General features: G+C 38.4%; 1 protein-coding gene across 2 annotated transcripts in view; it reads right to left on the bottom strand.

The window, feature by feature from the left end:
• Nucleotides 1-16,267, bottom strand: part of LOC139959082 (uncharacterized) — a 27,753-nt gene extending 11,486 nt beyond the window's left edge. Inside the window, exons 1-4 of one of the 2 annotated variants that reach the window (XM_071956656.1) lie at nt 16,146-16,267; nt 7,425-7,612; nt 5,848-6,232; nt 4,083-4,563 (exon numbers count right to left, since the gene is read on the bottom strand). In XM_071956656.1, the coding sequence (XP_071812757.1) occupies nt 4,372-4,563; nt 5,848-6,232; nt 7,425-7,612; nt 16,146-16,220 (840 nt within the window). In that variant the 5' untranslated portion in view covers nt 16,221-16,267 and the 3' untranslated portion in view covers nt 4,083-4,371. Of the gene's footprint in view, nt 1-4,082; nt 4,564-5,847; nt 6,233-7,424; nt 7,613-16,141 lie in introns of both variants that reach the window. The other variant, XM_071956657.1, reaches the window with a different exon arrangement.
• Nucleotides 16,268-17,671: the final 1,404 nt, after the last annotated feature.

The raw sequence follows: 17,671 nt of genomic DNA, 5'->3' as shown, positions 1-17,671 counted from the left end.
CGAACCCTCCACTTGTACATGTCTTTCCGCAGTGGCGTTGGCGCCTAAAGTTATTACACCCACACTCGTTTAGGCGTTGGAAGGTGGGTAAAAACTTATTAGATTCACGGGTGGAGTTTCAACGCGCCATATGAACTATATCATCAATCTCCGGGAATATAAAATGTCGCAGGTTTACATTAGTCAGAATACATTAATGCCTATATATATGATTATGTACGTTAGTGAATGGAGAGGTTCACTTAAGTGAAATGGATTTCTACTTATAGAAGAACACGAGTTTACCTAATTAAGTGGAATTCTATATATATATATATATATATATATATATATATATATATATATATATATATATATATATATATATATATATATATATATATATATATATATATATTGCCTATTTTTTATTACGTTTTTAGCTTTCCTCAGTTTAATCAAGTGTGGCTTCTGGAAATTATTTGTGGATCTTTTTTAAAGGATTATGCTAACCTACAAAATTGAGAAATAAAGCACCATTTTGCATCTGGTATTCCTTAACAAATCTCAATGGGTGGGGGGGGGGACCCGCTCCCTTAGATCGCTCCCTTAGACCCCTCCCCCAGGACGGCGATCACTTGTAAGTAACATATCAATGAATAATGGGCCGTTCTAGGTGAAAAATGCCCGGGCCGGTTTTAAAACCCAGTCCGCCTCTGCGTGTAGATTATATCTGGCAGCTATAGTGTTAGGGGTAAATTCCCCATTCACATCGCACACTTGTTCCTTCGCGCCCAGACAGGCTCGAGTGAGTATAATTACGTGTAGATTGAGCCTATATGGACGGCTGAGATATGGAAACTTGAACGGCCCATTGTAGGAGAATTAAATGCTGTTGCACGCACAGGAAGCGTTGCGGTTTTAACTCTCCGAAATATGCCTTGAGAGCACTGCATACTGTACTGAACTAGGATACCTCCCGAACGAATCAAAGATTTTTACTTTGCTGTTTAGTTGAGAACTCATACACATAAAGACTGGAATCCAAGATTTTCCATTCAAAACAGGTAGACCATAATGGCGCAATTCTTTCGTATACGTATTGTTTACTAACTAGGAACTGCGCAATGTGGTGAATTAAAAGACTTTTTTTTTAAACACTTTAAAAGAAACTTGAAAATCGTATCTTCGAGAGAGGAATAAACAAACAGGCCTACATAAAACATATATAAAGGAGATTTAGCGCCACCGTTTTCCCTCATTCTAATTAGACCAATATATCTTTAACGATTGATTATATGTGCTTGTAAATCATGAAACGTTTGACGACGACAAAATTTGCCTTAAACCTCGCCGCCCCACCCAAGATTTTCTTTCAATCTTTTGGTTGGTGGTGGTAGGGAGGTGGCTAGAAGGGTTGGTGGAACAAGAGTAACAGGTGGTGGTGGGAGGAGTATGGAAGGGTTGATGGCGCACGAGTAAGATCCTGTTCATTATTAGTGCCATGCACCAAAATCAAGCTTCCTTCTTGATTCTTACATCCCTGTTCCACGATTTTCTTTCAATCTTTGGGCTGGTGGTGGTAGGGAGGGGGGCATGGACGGATTGGTGGCGCAAGAGTAAGATATTGTCTATTAGAGCTAGTGACTTGCATCCAGTTCCAGCTTCCTTCTCGATTCTTATATCTCTGTTACTTTTGAAAGCTTTTTTTCAATCTTTAGGCATGTGCTCTATCACAATATTGCTACAAACTGTCTCAAAATAGTTAAAGGGATATACAAGTTAAAACAATAGAATGGCAAACTGCATGAGCAGGAAAACGATGGAAAATAAATGTTATATTCTTATAGTACAATAAAGATAGAGCCATACATTTGATCAAGTGTATAGTTAAAATACACAGTGTAAACTGTTGCAGCAGTAGCAGCGGCCGTGAACATACACATTAACAGGCAGGCGGATATTGATTGTTCATGGCACAACCGGCATGCAACATCAAACAGTTTCGGACATATTGACGCCACATACTACTAGGTGTAACAAAATATCTTAAACTGTTGGATAGGCACTCATTTTATTAGTAAAGTAGATATCTGATACGTAGTTTAATGGCGCAAGTATGGCTATATACATATGTAAACATACATAGTGTTACGTACTGCAATATAACGCAATTATACGTAACGGTATTGAAAATATGGTATTTCGCTAATTTGTACTTATTGGTGCGCAGAACAGAAATCCCACATTTTGTTTAATTAGTACACACAGGAACAAATGCCAGTCAACCGTGAACACCGGTTAGGCTGTTTTTTTTTTAAATATATAGCACCACCATAAATATAAAAATAAATCGCAAAAACAGTTAAATATATCCACAAAGTAAGGATGATGTAAGGCAGAAATAATTCCTTTTAGTTCAAAAATAATCTTTAAGTACAGAATATGCCTTAAATGTGGTATGAAATCAGTGGCGTCGCCAAGGGGGGGGGCAGGGGAGGCACGTGCCCCCCGGAAAACCTAGTGCCCCCCGAGTGCCCCCCATCTGAGATCATTGGGTTGGTAAAAAAAATATATATATATTTTGTTATATTCAACTCCCATCATCTGAGTTGGTTTTTCATAAGGACAAAGAAGCACAGTAATTCGTATTTTCTTCAAATGAGCTGCGAAAAAATTAAAAAGTTTATCCTTGACCGTCGGGTATCGAAGTCGTAACCCGCGCCATCACAACAAGTGTCGATATTTACATTAAATGTGTCAGTGTGAGAATGTGAGGGTCCGCAGGCACCATACTTGCCTATATTTGTGGACCCATATATTAACCCTGTTGTGTAGGGGGTGCAGAGGTCATCTGAGGTCAGATGCTTGTAGGAACAAATGGCGAATGTTCACACCTGCATACTGAGCCATACTCGATGTGTGATCAAACTTTGAATTGCATGGTGAGATCCCTGATAGGAGCCAATAACGATGCTGGAACCTGTTACATCTTAATAGATAATGGGAGAAAACGAGAAGGACAAGAAAGGAGTCTGGGGTCATGCACACATTAATTCAACAAATGTAGGTTCTATTGATAGGGTTAGGCATAATATCGACAGCATGTGGTTCATATCCTCTGCAAAATTCTGCGCGATGTTAAAATCATTACCTCAAAAATAGCAATTTCTGGAGATATCTTCAGATCGAATTTAGCATCGAATGTGGCACCATTTTGCATCCAGCCCATCCTCCGTATGCGAAAATTTTCCAAAGGGGAGGGGGGCACCCCTCCCCTTAGACCCCTCCCCCAGGACGGCGATCCGTATCCACCTAAGTGCCCCCCCATCAAATGCTGGTGCCCCCTGTGCCCCCCCCCCCAGACTGAAAAGTCTGGTGACGCCACTGTATGAAATGTACCGACCTAGGAGGGTAAAACTTGTCTAATATGTTCAGCAATTTACTTAGTTTTCTTGACTTTAATTTACAGAGTTTAATCAATCCATGGCTTCAGAAAGTCCTACTCTTTCTTTCTTTATCAAAATTCTGTATCATTTATTTAACTGAAAAATAGTATAACATGTAACTAAATTTCTAAAACGTGAGAATATAAAATAAAGAATGTTTAGATGCAACTTGCAAGGCCTCAGAAGTACCATTTCCTGCAGTCTGAGAGGCAATTTTTGCCAAAAATATTCTTGTACGCTTCGCGCCAACTGATGGTGGCGCTCCGCTTAAATAGTGTGACGGGAACTTTCGGGCACAATAGTTTCTGCCCCCCCCCCCAAACTGAAATGGTCCCGTACGCCTATGCGAAGAGCCAATACAAAAGACCTAACATCTGTTTTACATCACGCTGTTTTTGCTGTAAGTAAATGCGTTGATTATAGACAAGACTAGTGCATTTCCTATCGCGAATTTGGTATCAATGAAAAGAGCTAAGTCTAATCTAGCCAATTTAACCAAACATGTGAATTTTCTCCTGTAACGAAGTCAAGTTCACGGCAAATTTAACGGCTCTTTTCGGAGCCATAAAAAGGCGCCAAATTCAATGGAGATCTATATATATATATATATATATATATATATATATATATATATATATATATATATTCACTTACCTAATGAGTTGGAAAATCAGGAACAGTGAAGAAACATCCACTGAGATTCGAACCCGGGCGTCCCGCGTACCCTAACCAACTAGGCGATAGCCTATATATGGACACTGATTAAAAGTCCACAGATTCGTTCACCCAAATATATTTTTCTTTTGCGTAATTTTAATAAAATTCCAAACATTAACATAGGAAGAACAAAAATGGATAAAAAAAAACAGGAAATTCCGGCAATTGATTTCATTTCTTCATTATTCCAAATATTGCCTTAATGGTTTTAAGATGGGTTTTTTTTTCAGTTCCATGTGGCAGTCGCTGTGCAACTTGATATTTGAATGTCACGAGTTCCGATATCTCCGGCTTGTTGTAAATTAATCACAAGAGCTGGTACGTATCGAATTCTTTCGCAACACTGTGATTGACTACAGAAAATCGAAGAAGGTTTCAAGCACGTCTCTTGTATGATAATTTGGTACCAATCATCAGTCTGTGTATAGAGGTGCAAGAAAACAACAGTGAAATCAAGCGACCATAAAGACGGTGCATTTATAGATTGCCAACAGTATAGGCTTACATTTCGGGAAACAAAAGGATGAACATGGGACGAAATTGAGAATACACATAATGTTGAAGAGATCAAACTTGTCATCATTTTCGCAAATTTATCTACTGGGGAGTACCATATGCAGCAGGCGCCGACAGACTACTCCACCATGTTAATTGATTACGCATGCGCCATTAATACTGCAGAAATTTTTAAACAGATTAAAGTATTTTTACTGGGGAGACACTGACATTTTCGTTAAAATTATTATTGCCAAATTTCTGGCGTTGAACAACAAACCCAGAAAGACCAGTAATATGAAAGTTAAATATAACTATATGGTTTATAAACATGATTATTGAGGTTCACTCAAAACCCCTCGGATTTCTACTTCAGGGAGACACAAACCCAACCATAATTGTTAAGCTATATATGATAGAGAAACCTTTCATTAACGACTTCCCAAACAGCTCAGAAATATATTTTCTACATCTGCGAGATATCACGGCTGGAGACTTGATCAAGTCTAAATATGACGTCATCGAGCCAAATGTGATTCAATGTCTTCTTTTGTTCTGGATTTATGACAACTTTGCAACGTTTATTTTACCGTAAGGAAGACGAGTTTTGCGATAGCTGAATCTAAATGTTTCGAAGCTCTTAACATGACCTAAAGATAGCATTAGTTTCAGTGCCAACACTGTTATCTGTTGATTCTACATTGAAAATATGAAAAGAAACGCAAGCAGAAAGTAAAAGTGAAATACTTTAAGATCCTAATGTAGCTGGGATATCACAGGGTATAGAAAATGACAACTTCCGCACACGACATTTAAGCAAAATTGTTTTCTCACTGTTTGGGTGGAGGTGTTCTTCACATATATGCCAAAAGATAAGGGATGGATTTGTTTCCCCTTGAAAGAAATATCCGATAATTCCTTTTATATCCATTTCTAAATATAAATTCCAGTAATATCCACACCTCTAAGCACTGTGACATCTCTACGGTTTCATATGGGAAAGAAGATGCCGATATTGCTACCGTATTCACTGAAACTCTGTTATGGTCAAGGTAACTTTAGATAATCATAAAAATACCAACCATAGATACGCAACATTTATATCACAACAAAGAAATATATAAAAAGAAACAGGTTCAAAGAGACTAGTATCGGAGAAGAGAGATAGAGCAATGAGTTAAGTATGACATGTGAATAAGTTACCCACCTGGACGAATTGAACGAGGTTGCCTTGCGAATCAAAGGCGAAGAGAGCTCGTACGTAAGTCTGTACAGGCGTGCAGATACCAATAGTATTTGCATCACACGTTGAAACCGAACTTCGCTTTTGTCTAATTTGCGGTGATGGCGTTACAACGGTTACAATGGCTTCAACGGGCTCACGATATTCATATATTTCATTCTGTAAAGGAGGAAGTGCAGGTTTGCAGGTTGAACAATGACCAAGTGTGTTGTCCTTTTTCCTCTCTGCATTCGGACATGTTCTGAAGTATTCCGGGAATTCCCGAAGCACCATATCCTCTTGTTGATTCGTCAAGGTAACAATTGGATCGGTTTCCTGTGTTATATCTACAAAATTTATTTGTTGTAACCTAAATAAGAAAAAAATGTAAACGATAAAGAAAATGTGATGTGTTATGAAATTGTTCATCAATTATATTCATTAATATGATATAAATCAGTTTAATTGATACTATACAGTAAGTTTGGTGAACACGAATATCTCCATCCCATATGCCATCTCTCTTGCCCCTGGTGCGGCATTTTAAGTGATATATATATATATATATATATATATATATATATATGATAATGGATGGTGTTGTCTGAACTAGACAGCAACCCTACAGTGGCAGACATACACACATACAATATACGTGTGCATTCGTCAGTGAATAAGACTGTGATTACCAACTTAAGGTTCTATACATACATTATATTGCGGTCTATCTATCTCTTCACAAAATGTGGAAATATATATTAAATGGTATATTTAAAGGTAGCAGCAAGGGGAATGGGGTGATTCTGCAAGAGGTTGTTGGAGGGACTCACACAATAAAAGGTTAGACCTCAAAAAGTGCATTGTGAGGCAGACTTCAACTATAAGGTAAACCTCTAATGACGTCTAAATGCTATGTTCTACTAATATATCCTATTGCATTGTAAAATCCCCAGACTTAACGTCTCTTCCCCCTTCCCCTTGTCGTTTATGCTCGCCAATGAAAAAAAAATGTAGGAAATACAGCTATACTGCTACCTATTTTATACAGCCACCGAAAAAAATAACATATTTTGATACTTTTACTTTTGCCATATTTCGAATCCAACTTAACATCTTAATTGTAAAGATTTTTTTCTTATTGAAGCGTTTGAATGAACGGTTCCCTCTCATTTTATTCAATTTTCATATTATATATCTATATACAAAAGCTACTGTGAAATAAACGCACAAATAAAGATGGACAAAAAATAATACTAACATGCTAAATGTAAAATGTAGAAAAATAATGCAACTGATCCTAATGCTCCTTCTAAATCTATTTTTTAGTATGACAACTAACTCTCTTGATTTGTTGTCAATAATAGAGATAAAACCGACGATAATAGAGGTACACTTGTATAAATCTTGTCTGCTTATTTCCTTAATTGGAAGTTCTATTTCATACCAGGGGTGGGGGTGCTAGCGTCGTGCCAATCCCCCCCCCCATCCCAAACGTGCACACATTCATTTTCTCTATTCCTGCTAAGTTTACTAGCGTATTATGATACAATAAACTGTCTTACCTTGCAATTTCTGCTTTTGAGGTTGCATTAGCAATAATGTCTTTTTGAGCCTCAGTTAAGTCTATCGAGGAAACTGACGCGTTTGTTGTCGGGTATATGGGGCAACAAGCAACAATGGGAAACAGACAATAGTTAAATATAGCAAAGAATAGCAGAATAATCTTCGCTATTCCGTCCATTGTGATGATCTGCGAAAATAAAATTGATTCACGAAAGAAAAAGTATATACTTTAGGTGAAAACAAAATCTTACAGTTCACTACGGAGTGTGTAAGGTGCCATTGAGATATTTAGATTAGGACAAAACAGACAATTTGTCGTAAAAGGTCAGTACTTAAGATTATATATTGTAACTTCATTTCTCAACATCTGGATGGCTAGATAATCAGATGTTAAGATCTTTTATATCGACATCTCGATATCTTAAGATCCAATGTTAATAGTTATACGTATCTGTTGATCTATTAAGATTCAGATATTGAAGCAGAGAAACAAACCCAAGCATCACTTTTGATCTATGTGATATAGATAACTGTCATAAACAACATCCACCAACAACAAACAAAAAAATCCGCTTTTGGGAAATATCACCGTACGGATTTAATGTCTCGTCATGCATGCAAGGTTGAAGACTGGATCAAGTTTAAATATAACATCATCGAGCCACATGTGCTTCAATCTCTTATGTTTTCCTTTATTTATGTATTACAATGTTGATATCGAAGCTGGTTACAAGACCTAACGATAACGTTTAGTTTCATGGTCACAACAGTCAACATTCCACCTTGTGAATATTGAAAGAGAAACAAACAGAAAATAGATAAGAATCATATCCTAGTAGCAAAATGACGTCACAGATTTACAATAATTGACGGCTCTCGTACACGACATTTAGACTACTTTTTACCCCAATTTGGAGTAAGATTTTCACTATAGTTGTTTGGGAGATTTTTGTTTTACAAAATACCTCTGTCATTTAAGCTGAAGACGGTGGTTGGGGTCGTGTCACTATTAAGTTCTTGTAAAGTTTATATTTCTTCAAGCTCAAATATTGAAACAGTACTGAGATCTTCCGTGTAGGATATATCTTATTATGAATATCTCGATATTTAGATATTCACATAAGAACATCTTGTATTTACATATCAAAATATTTTAATATTTAGACAGTCTATTAAATAATGCATAATTATATAGATTGCATAAGGAAATATGCTTCTCTCTATGTCTCCAACTACAGCGCATTAAGATATTGAGACATTTATCTGTGGTTCGATATAGGATATCAATGTCACCGTACACGCTCCGTAGTTCGTATGTCTTGGGGGTTGAAAGGTGTGGAAGGGAAACCTGAGCCAGAAATACATTTGTGAGCCCACGTCTGACTGTCAAATTACCAATCAGGCTTTGCGTTATTATTTCATTCAAGGTGTATTAGTCCATGGGCTAGCAGGACCCACCAAGCACCCCCCCCCCTCCCCAGACTCTCCGCGAGTGGTAAAATTTTGTTCAGGAGACCCGTCCGAACAATATTTTGCATGTTACCATTGAAAATGTTGGGATCGACTCTGCATTTCCGCCATTTTCCACAATGGCCGCCATTTGGAACTATTTTCACTCATATCTCGGAGTCTAAGGCTCATAGAGTTGTAATTCTGGTGTTTATAACCATGTTTTCTGGGTCAAGGAATCCAGTAAGAACAAAGACATAAGCATTGGATCATTGCGATGCGGCGGCCATTTTGAAATTCAAAATGGTAGCCAACTCGGAACTATTTTTACCTATAACTCTGCTTCTAAGGCACATAGAGTTATAATTCTGGTGTCTATACCCATATTATCAGAGTCAAGGAATCCAATAAGAATAACAACATTAACACTGGGACATTGTGCTGAGGAAACCATATTGACATTTAAAATGGCCGCCATTTGGAACTATTTTCACTTTCACAAACCCATGTTTTCAGAGTTAAGGAATCCAATAAGATCAACAACATTATAAAGATAAAACAAAATAAAACAGTGCCATGTTTTTATCATCAAGTATTTCACTAGGCTCAGTGATATTAGTGCTGGGCCCCTTTGTTGGTAACATGTTCAACCATCTTGAATTCCAAAATGGCTGCTTGGCATTCAGAACTAACATGTGATACAAGTACTTCTCTAGATTTACAGTTATCCTGATGTAACTTTCAACCTGTACTACAATTCACTCTAACTATCACTGTCATCGCTTTCTGATGGAGCAGGTAGTGAGTCTTGGTCATCAGAATCTTCATCATCTGATTCACAGCTTGGGTCAAGTACTTCCACTTCGTCCACTAGCGCTTGGGGAAGAATTGGTTCGTCCACCCACAGTGGCTCCAGGAAACCAGACTTCAGAGTCCATCCATGTCCATCTGTTGGCGATGGAACGTCTTGAATGGGAATGTCTGTAAGTCTCCATATAGCGACCTGGTAGTTAACTCTACAGATATGCTGTTGCAACACTCCACGGCAGGGGGTAGCATCGCCAGGTCCACATTGCGACCAAGATGCAATTTAGGATCATCGCAACACTTCTCTTGATAAGGTTGAACCGAAGTTTATCTATGCTTTTGAATCTTGGTCGACCATAGATAGCACAGGTGAATTCTTCCAGACCAGCAAACAGCTCATCTGTGACCTTCCATTCACGTCCAAGCTCTGCCAGGATGGGCTGGAATTTTGGGCGCTTCTGCATCACTTTGATTGGTTCACTTTCCCTCGGAAGGCCCTGGTTGTGTCACAATGTGTGAAAGCATGTAGGACCAGCAGCGCCGTGCAGTATTCTTGAGTTAGACTAAAGAGACGTGTTGCGATGATCCTAAATTGCATCTTGGTCGCAATGTGGACCTGGCGATGCTACCTAAATAGCCTCTGCAGCGCAATGATCCAATGGTTATTTCTTTGTTCTTACTGGATTCCTTGACCCAGAAAACATGGTTATTAACACCAGAATTATAACTCTACAAGCCTTAGACGCCGATATATGGGTGAAAATGGGAAAATGAGATATGAGTGAAAACGGTGCCTTTCAATCAGAAGGTCCCCGGTTCGAGTCACTCCCAGATTAATGTATGTCGTCCAGTTACAGAGTTGTTGACAATTAACAATTCATAATCATGGACGTTAAATATGAATGTTAGAGGCTGACTTCGGTCAGCTTGCGGCTTTGATAAGCCAATTAGGCTTCTTCGCGAGTTCCTGCTTGCAGAAGGATCTATAATACATACATACAAAATAGTTCCAAATGGCGGCCATTTGGAAAACGGCGGAAATGCAGAGACTATCCCAACATTTTCAATGGTAACATGCAAAATATTGTTCGGACGGATCTCCTGAACAAAATGATACCACTCTCGGAGAGTCTGGGGAGGGGGGGGGGGTGCTTGGTGGGTCCTGCTAGCCCATGGACTATATACAGCATAGCCTATAGTGTTTGCGCAGTGTGCAAAACACGTAGCAATAGGCGGTTCAGGCGGTTAATTGAACTAAGTCCTCCAATGTTAAGAGGACGACAAGTCTTGATTCCGACATTTTGAGCCAACCGAATCAAAACTGGAAGTCATGCTTTGGTACTTACATGTACGAGGCCGTCCTCAACCCCTGATTTACCGGCACCTTAGGCGTAACATTGACCTAGCGCCATTCACTTACATAATGGTTACAATAAGTCATGGAACGTAAGTACTGCTGGTACTAGTATTAGTACATGCCGGTGACGTTGATATAAGGGAGGCCTATTTGTAACATATTGTACTCATTTTGCAGTATTATATTTCACACCACCCTTTAGCATATATATGTCCTGTTATGTAACCACCCACCTACCCCAAGAGGGTTGGAGCTGTGGTCACTATTAAGAAATTTTGTATGATGATGCATGTTAGTATAGATGTAGTAAAGAACAATTAGTGTAATATATAACTTACCTTACTCCGTTGGACTGGTACTGACTGTGGACCAGATTCCTACTTAACTGGATGGCCTGTAAACCATTAATGATGTATATATGTGTGTATATCAACTTTCTCACATCCTATCAACTTACGACATATTATGCTATATATAAATATCTGTAGGTAAAAGTTTCAAAGCCCATCCTAAGCTAGTGAGATGAGTGGAATTTTTGACGCAGTTGAGATCACAACGCAGTAAGGGTTATAATTACTATGCCGAGCACGCACATGTTTCACAAAGTTCTTAACTAGGACTCGCGAATCAAATGGAATGTTTTCGTTGGCGTCATTGCTAATGCGACAGGCCGCATAAGGTATAGTGAGCTAACTAACTTTGGACTGGCACTGCTCGCTTGGGCGAAAAAAAGTATTTTAATGTTGTCCTAAGTGGTTGATAGATAACATGACACTCGTGTCTTTGGATTGTACTAAACATAATTAACGAACCTAAGAGACTACATACCAATTCAAAATCCAAACCAATTTATTTGAAAAGTTCCATATAACTATGTTTATAATAACCCGGTCATACGTTCATAAACATCGGATTGTACTAAACATAATTAACGAACCCAAAAGACTACAAACCTATTCAAAATCCAAACCAATTTATTTGAAAAGTTCAGTATAACTATGTTTATAATTACCCGGTCATCCGTTCATAAACAGAACTAGCTCTCGGGGAATACAGAGAAAAAGAAAACTTGCAGAAACTGCTTACAAACGTTCCCTTGTTGTAAATGTTGTTACTAATGTTGTTTGGATCAAATATCGTATCATTTTTCTTTCAGGTTGTACTCAAACCGGCAGTCCTCTAATTATAATCTAGGAAGGTGAGCGAGCGTAGACCAAGTACTTTTTAAGGTTTAGTTAATTATGTAAACATGTGTTTTCGTATTCATCATCCCAAGGGGTGACGATATATCGATGACAAACTATAGAAATTTCTCATTTTTAGTGGCATAATGAGATTGTCAAGCTCTAAGACTTATAAACATGAAAGTAACTTTTCCACATTTATGTAACACATGTAACATGTAGTTCAATTTGGTTCCTTATAGGCCTAACCCATATTTCCATTGCACACACTACATTCTGTTTGCGTGCCAATGTCCACTGATGCCCATGTCCACTGATGCTCATGTCCACTGATGTCCATGTACATTTCCATTGCATTGAAAATGTTTCTTTTTGCTAGTTCTTCAATGTATTGATCTTATTTTAGATGTATCTCTAATCTCTATCATGAAGAATATTACACTGTTGATTTAGGTAGTAGCATGGATCTTAAAGGAAGTTGGGACAGGGCTTTTCGTAAAGAAGAGGTGTGGCCGTGGTGGGACCGTTGGAACCGACTCTCATGTACAGGGCTCTAGGGGTTCTCCCTTTGAAACAACTAATATTTCAGACGTTAAACTGGTGATTTATAAGGCATCATTTAGGCTAGAAGTTATAGGTCTCTAATTATATCAAATCATTTCATTTGTATGCAGTTGAAAATGACGGGAGAGGGCAGGGGGCGGTGACGGTTGCATAATGCGACCCAATGCGTTTTGTGTCGCAAATTATTTTCTTAGGGTCACATTGGCAACCATATTCCGGTGGCATTGTAATCATAAATTTAAGGTAGGGGAAGAGAGGGGGAATGATCGATGGGTCGAGGAAGAATGCCAAAAGCTTTGGCTGGGTCTTCGCCTAAAATGGTTGCGGCGAGACTGTTAGCACAATGGGCATATCCAGCTTAGTGTAATAGTTAGGTATATGTAAGGATATATCATCTGATGGAACCTAACTTCCTTCACATAGATTCTTCACAAAGCAGCTGCACTTGGATAATTGTGACAAACTGGACTTCAACATGCCTGTGCATTCATTCGTTTCTTTATACTGCCACCCCCTCAATAGTCGGCATACAAATCAATGCCCGCTGCTTTCACTAAGATATCTCTCAATTTAACTTGACCTTTCATTATAAGACGGCCCATTAGTGCCCAAATGGACAAAAACAGTTTTGCTTTCTGTTTTTGTATTTATGTTTTATTTGAGATATATATTTTGACGTCTCTGGTTTTCGAGAAATATACAAGGAATGTCTAATACTATAACACCTACCATCTGTTAGTAAAACGAAATATAAAAAGAATGGTTTAAAAAACAATTTTTTTATTTTTTGGCTTCACAATGAGCCCGTTTGTGATAACCTCGAACTTTTACTCTTTGTGGTAATGATATCAAGCTGACATCACGTGAATTATTCTTGTGACATTGTATCGAAAGTTCTGATTTCTCTTATGTTTAGTGAAGAAAAAAATGATCTTTTCTCGGTCTACGATCTGCAAATCGCTGTGTGCGTGTGTCTACAACGAGGAAGTGGACTAAAAACGAATACCCGCTTAAATCTTGTTTTACAGCTCTTCATTTCAAACACATCCCACAACACGGGTGGGTCTAATACGTGGGTGATACATGATATATCATAAACCGTAACTTATGCAGTCTTAGGACTGTGTGTGCTTAATTTGTAGATACCGTCTGCTTGCTATATGGATATCATACACTGCACTTTAGATAGTTCCTGAAAAGAAACGACCTTGGGCAAGGAAAATCAAACAGAGTTGATCCTGCACTCTCTAGGCCAGTGCCCGTAACATTGAGACTATCACAGTGTGTTACGTTCAGAGAAGTGTCAAGATTTTCTTTCGAAAGGTGTTACATAGTTACTGCACATTTGTTACTGCACTTTATCAGTAACTGCATTTTATGTTAATAGTTACTGCACATTAATTAATAAATAAATAATAAATACCATATATTAAAGTGCTGTTATCATGATATAAAACATGCCCAAGAGCACTGTAAAAAAGAACCAATACCTGGAATATAAAATTACCAAACTTAAGAAAACATAAAAGTAATAACAACAGCAATAAAAGTTAAAAATGATATAAGACAGGATTGTAAATCACAATAAATAAATATAATTATACATAAAAATGGGCACAGTAATGTGAATAAAACAACGAATAAGATTAATGCCCATACTCAAGCCTAAAAAGATACGTTTTCAAAGGGAGCAGGTCACTTCGTCCAACAACCATTTCGCCCAACTGCCATTTCGCCCAACCTTACCATTTCGCCCAACCAGCCTGGTCATTTCGCCCAACCAGCCTGGTCATTTCGCCCAACCAGCCTGGTCATTTCGCCCAACCAGCCTGGTCATTTCGCCCAACCTTGATTAAATATGATACTTCAAAAGGAAACGTTCGGGAATTGTTAACGTTACAGCCTTGTTGGATCAGTGTGTTAGGGGTTAGGTTTGATAGTAATCGTTCGAATATTAAGGAATATTAAGGAAACTTGAAATCCTTTACTTTGTATAACTTTAGTAAGGAAACGTTCAGGAATTTTTAACGTTACAGGATACGAACCGAATATTAAGGAATCTTGAGGATGGATCAGTGTTTTAGGTTTGATAGGTTTGATAGTAAACGTTCGGGAATTGTTAACGTTACGGGATACGAACCGAGTATTAAGGAAACTTGAAGTCGTGGTTTAATTGATTACATATGTGATTACATATGTGGTTACATTGATAAAATGGTAACATTGATTAAATATAGTACTTCAATATTACGGACGGGTTTTATGTATATTTTTTTCCCTTCAATTTAATAAGGAAACGTTCGGGAATTGTTAGTCAGTAGGATGGATCAGTGTTTTAGGGGTTAGGTTTGATAGGTTTTTATTATTCCACACCGATTCCCCTTTGTTTGTATAATTATATAACTTCCATATAATAATAATATAACTTCCAATAATTTAACCCAAAATAAATGAAATTGAACTAGTGAAATAGAAACGGTTATATTATTCCACACCGATTTCCCTTTGTTTGTATAATTATATAACTTCCATATAATAATAATATAACTTCCAATAATTTAACCCAAAATAAATGAAATTGAACTAGTGAAATAGAAACGGTTATATTATTCCACACCGATTTCCCTTTGTTTGTATAATAATATTACTTCCATTGTATGCGTAAACGCCTAAAGTAGTGTAATCCTCCCATTATACCCGAAATAACTGCTCAGACTACGATCGATATCGAGCGGACCTCACTTTATATACCTATTACGAAGTAACCTAACCCAAAATAAATCAAATTGAACTAGTGGAATAGAAAAAGTAATATTATTCTGACTGAATATTAGTTAAAATAAGGTTGGACGAAATGACCAACACGGTTGGGCGAAATGACCAACACGGTTGGGCGAAATGACCATGCTGGTTGGGCGAAATGACTATGATGGTTGGGCGAAATGACCAGGCTGGTTGGGTGAAATGACCAGGCTGGTTGGGCGAAATGACAGTTGGGCGAAATGGTTGTTGGGCGAAGTGACTAGAAAGCTTTTCAAATGCTTCTTAAAAGTGTCAATAGATGTTACATTTCTCAAATGATGAGGGAGAGAATTCCAGAGTTTAGGACCTGCTGTACTGAACGAACAATCTCCATATGTGACTAGATAGGAGATGTAGATAGGGCCTATCATCTAAATCCATTCTCATAGTAGTTTTAATGTTTCATTCACACCTTTACAGACCATTGTTACATTGCAGTTTCATGTGATTAATGAAAACCGGTTTAGACCCAACGGTTCAAACATGGATGAAATTGTCTGTACTAATGACTCCTATATGCCTATATACAGCACGTGAACTTGTTAAACTATACCTACCAAACCTCGAGTTGTCTCGTGAACCCGTATGCAAGCTTCTGGACGAACAGGCGTAAAGAGTATGTTTGGCAACATGATGAGACAACTGCTATAAGATATATATTATGCCATATTCTAAAGGGGCGTGTCCAATTTGATTGGTTGAACGTTTCACACCTGACGTAATGAAAACGCCCTTCATGTACTGATCCGGGTTATTCAATATGTGTTATCTCCGACCATGGATATAAAATATATTAACATATTGGCTTTTGTATGAGGGCAAACCTTGTTAAACAGTGTAAGTTCTGCATGATACTTTTTACAAAAAGTCACGCAGGAAAGAACCTGGGCACGAAAACCAAACTACCGAACGACTGGTCCGCTCTCAACCCCAGTCCTCTTGCATCGGGACTGTGACTGTGTGATCATCGTCGGGTGTGTATCACCATTCCCCTCGAAAGGGAACAGATACTACACATGATCTTAGCCAAAAGGCCAAAGTTCTGCATGATACGCCTCAACGACGCTTTGTACGAGTCAATCAATTGCATTAAAAGCTCAGTAATCCATCCGGCAAGAACGGGGGCCCTCGAAAGACTTTGTTCGTTATCGCCCCGGTGGAACGGCCAATCAAATAATGTTTTTGATATAATGTATTTATTTGTCTATATCCACGCTCACTGAAAAGTGCCTCAGACGGCGGAAGAAGGGGGATGGGAGTCGTTGGGGTGGTGGTTGTGGTGATGGTAGGGAGGGAAATGGAAGGGTTGGTGGCGCAAGAGTAAGATCCTGTTCATTAAAATTATGGCCTTGCACCCAATTCCAGCTTCTTTCTTGATTCTTACATCCCGTTTACTTCGAAGAGCATTTTCAATATTTGGGGTCACGGTGGAAGTAGTGGGAGGGGGATGGAAGGGTTGGTGGCACAGGAGTAAGATCCTGTTCTTTAGAATTAGTGACTAGTACCCAATTCCAGATTCCTTATCCCTTTACTTTGAAGAGCATTTTCAATATTTGGGGTGGTGGGATGGGATGGGATGGGGAATGGAAGGATTGGTGGCGTATGAGTAAATCATGTACAATAGAATTTGTGCCATGCATCGAATTCCAGCTTAATTCATGATTCTTGTATCCCTGTAAATTCGAAGAGCATTTTCAATCTTTGGTGTGGCGGTGGTGGGGAATGGAAGGGTTGATGGCGCAAGAGTTAGATCTTGTTCATTAGAATTAGTGACTAGCGCCTAATTACAGCTTCCTTCATATATCCCTGTTACTTCGAATAGCTTTTTTCTTTCGTTGGAGTGGTGATTGTGGAAAGGGTGTAGCAATGGAAGATTTGATGGAGCAAGAGTAAGATCCTGTATATCAGAATTAGAGCCATGCACCCTATTCCAGCTTGATTCTTGATTCATATATCTACTTTACTTCGAATAGCATTTTCAATTTTTGGAGTGGTGATGGCATGAGGGGGGGGGGTGGGATGAGAGGGGTTTTGGCGCAAGAGTAAGATCCTGTTCATTAGAAACAGTGCCCGTCACCTAATT

Source organism: Apostichopus japonicus, chromosome 18 (assembly GCF_037975245.1).
Source record: "Apostichopus japonicus isolate 1M-3 chromosome 18, ASM3797524v1, whole genome shotgun sequence".
Classification (NCBI taxonomy): Eukaryota; Metazoa; Echinodermata; class Holothuroidea; order Aspidochirotida; family Stichopodidae; genus Apostichopus; species Apostichopus japonicus.
Note: the sequence above shows the minus strand (reverse complement) of the source record. Positions and strands in the feature narration are given on the sequence as shown.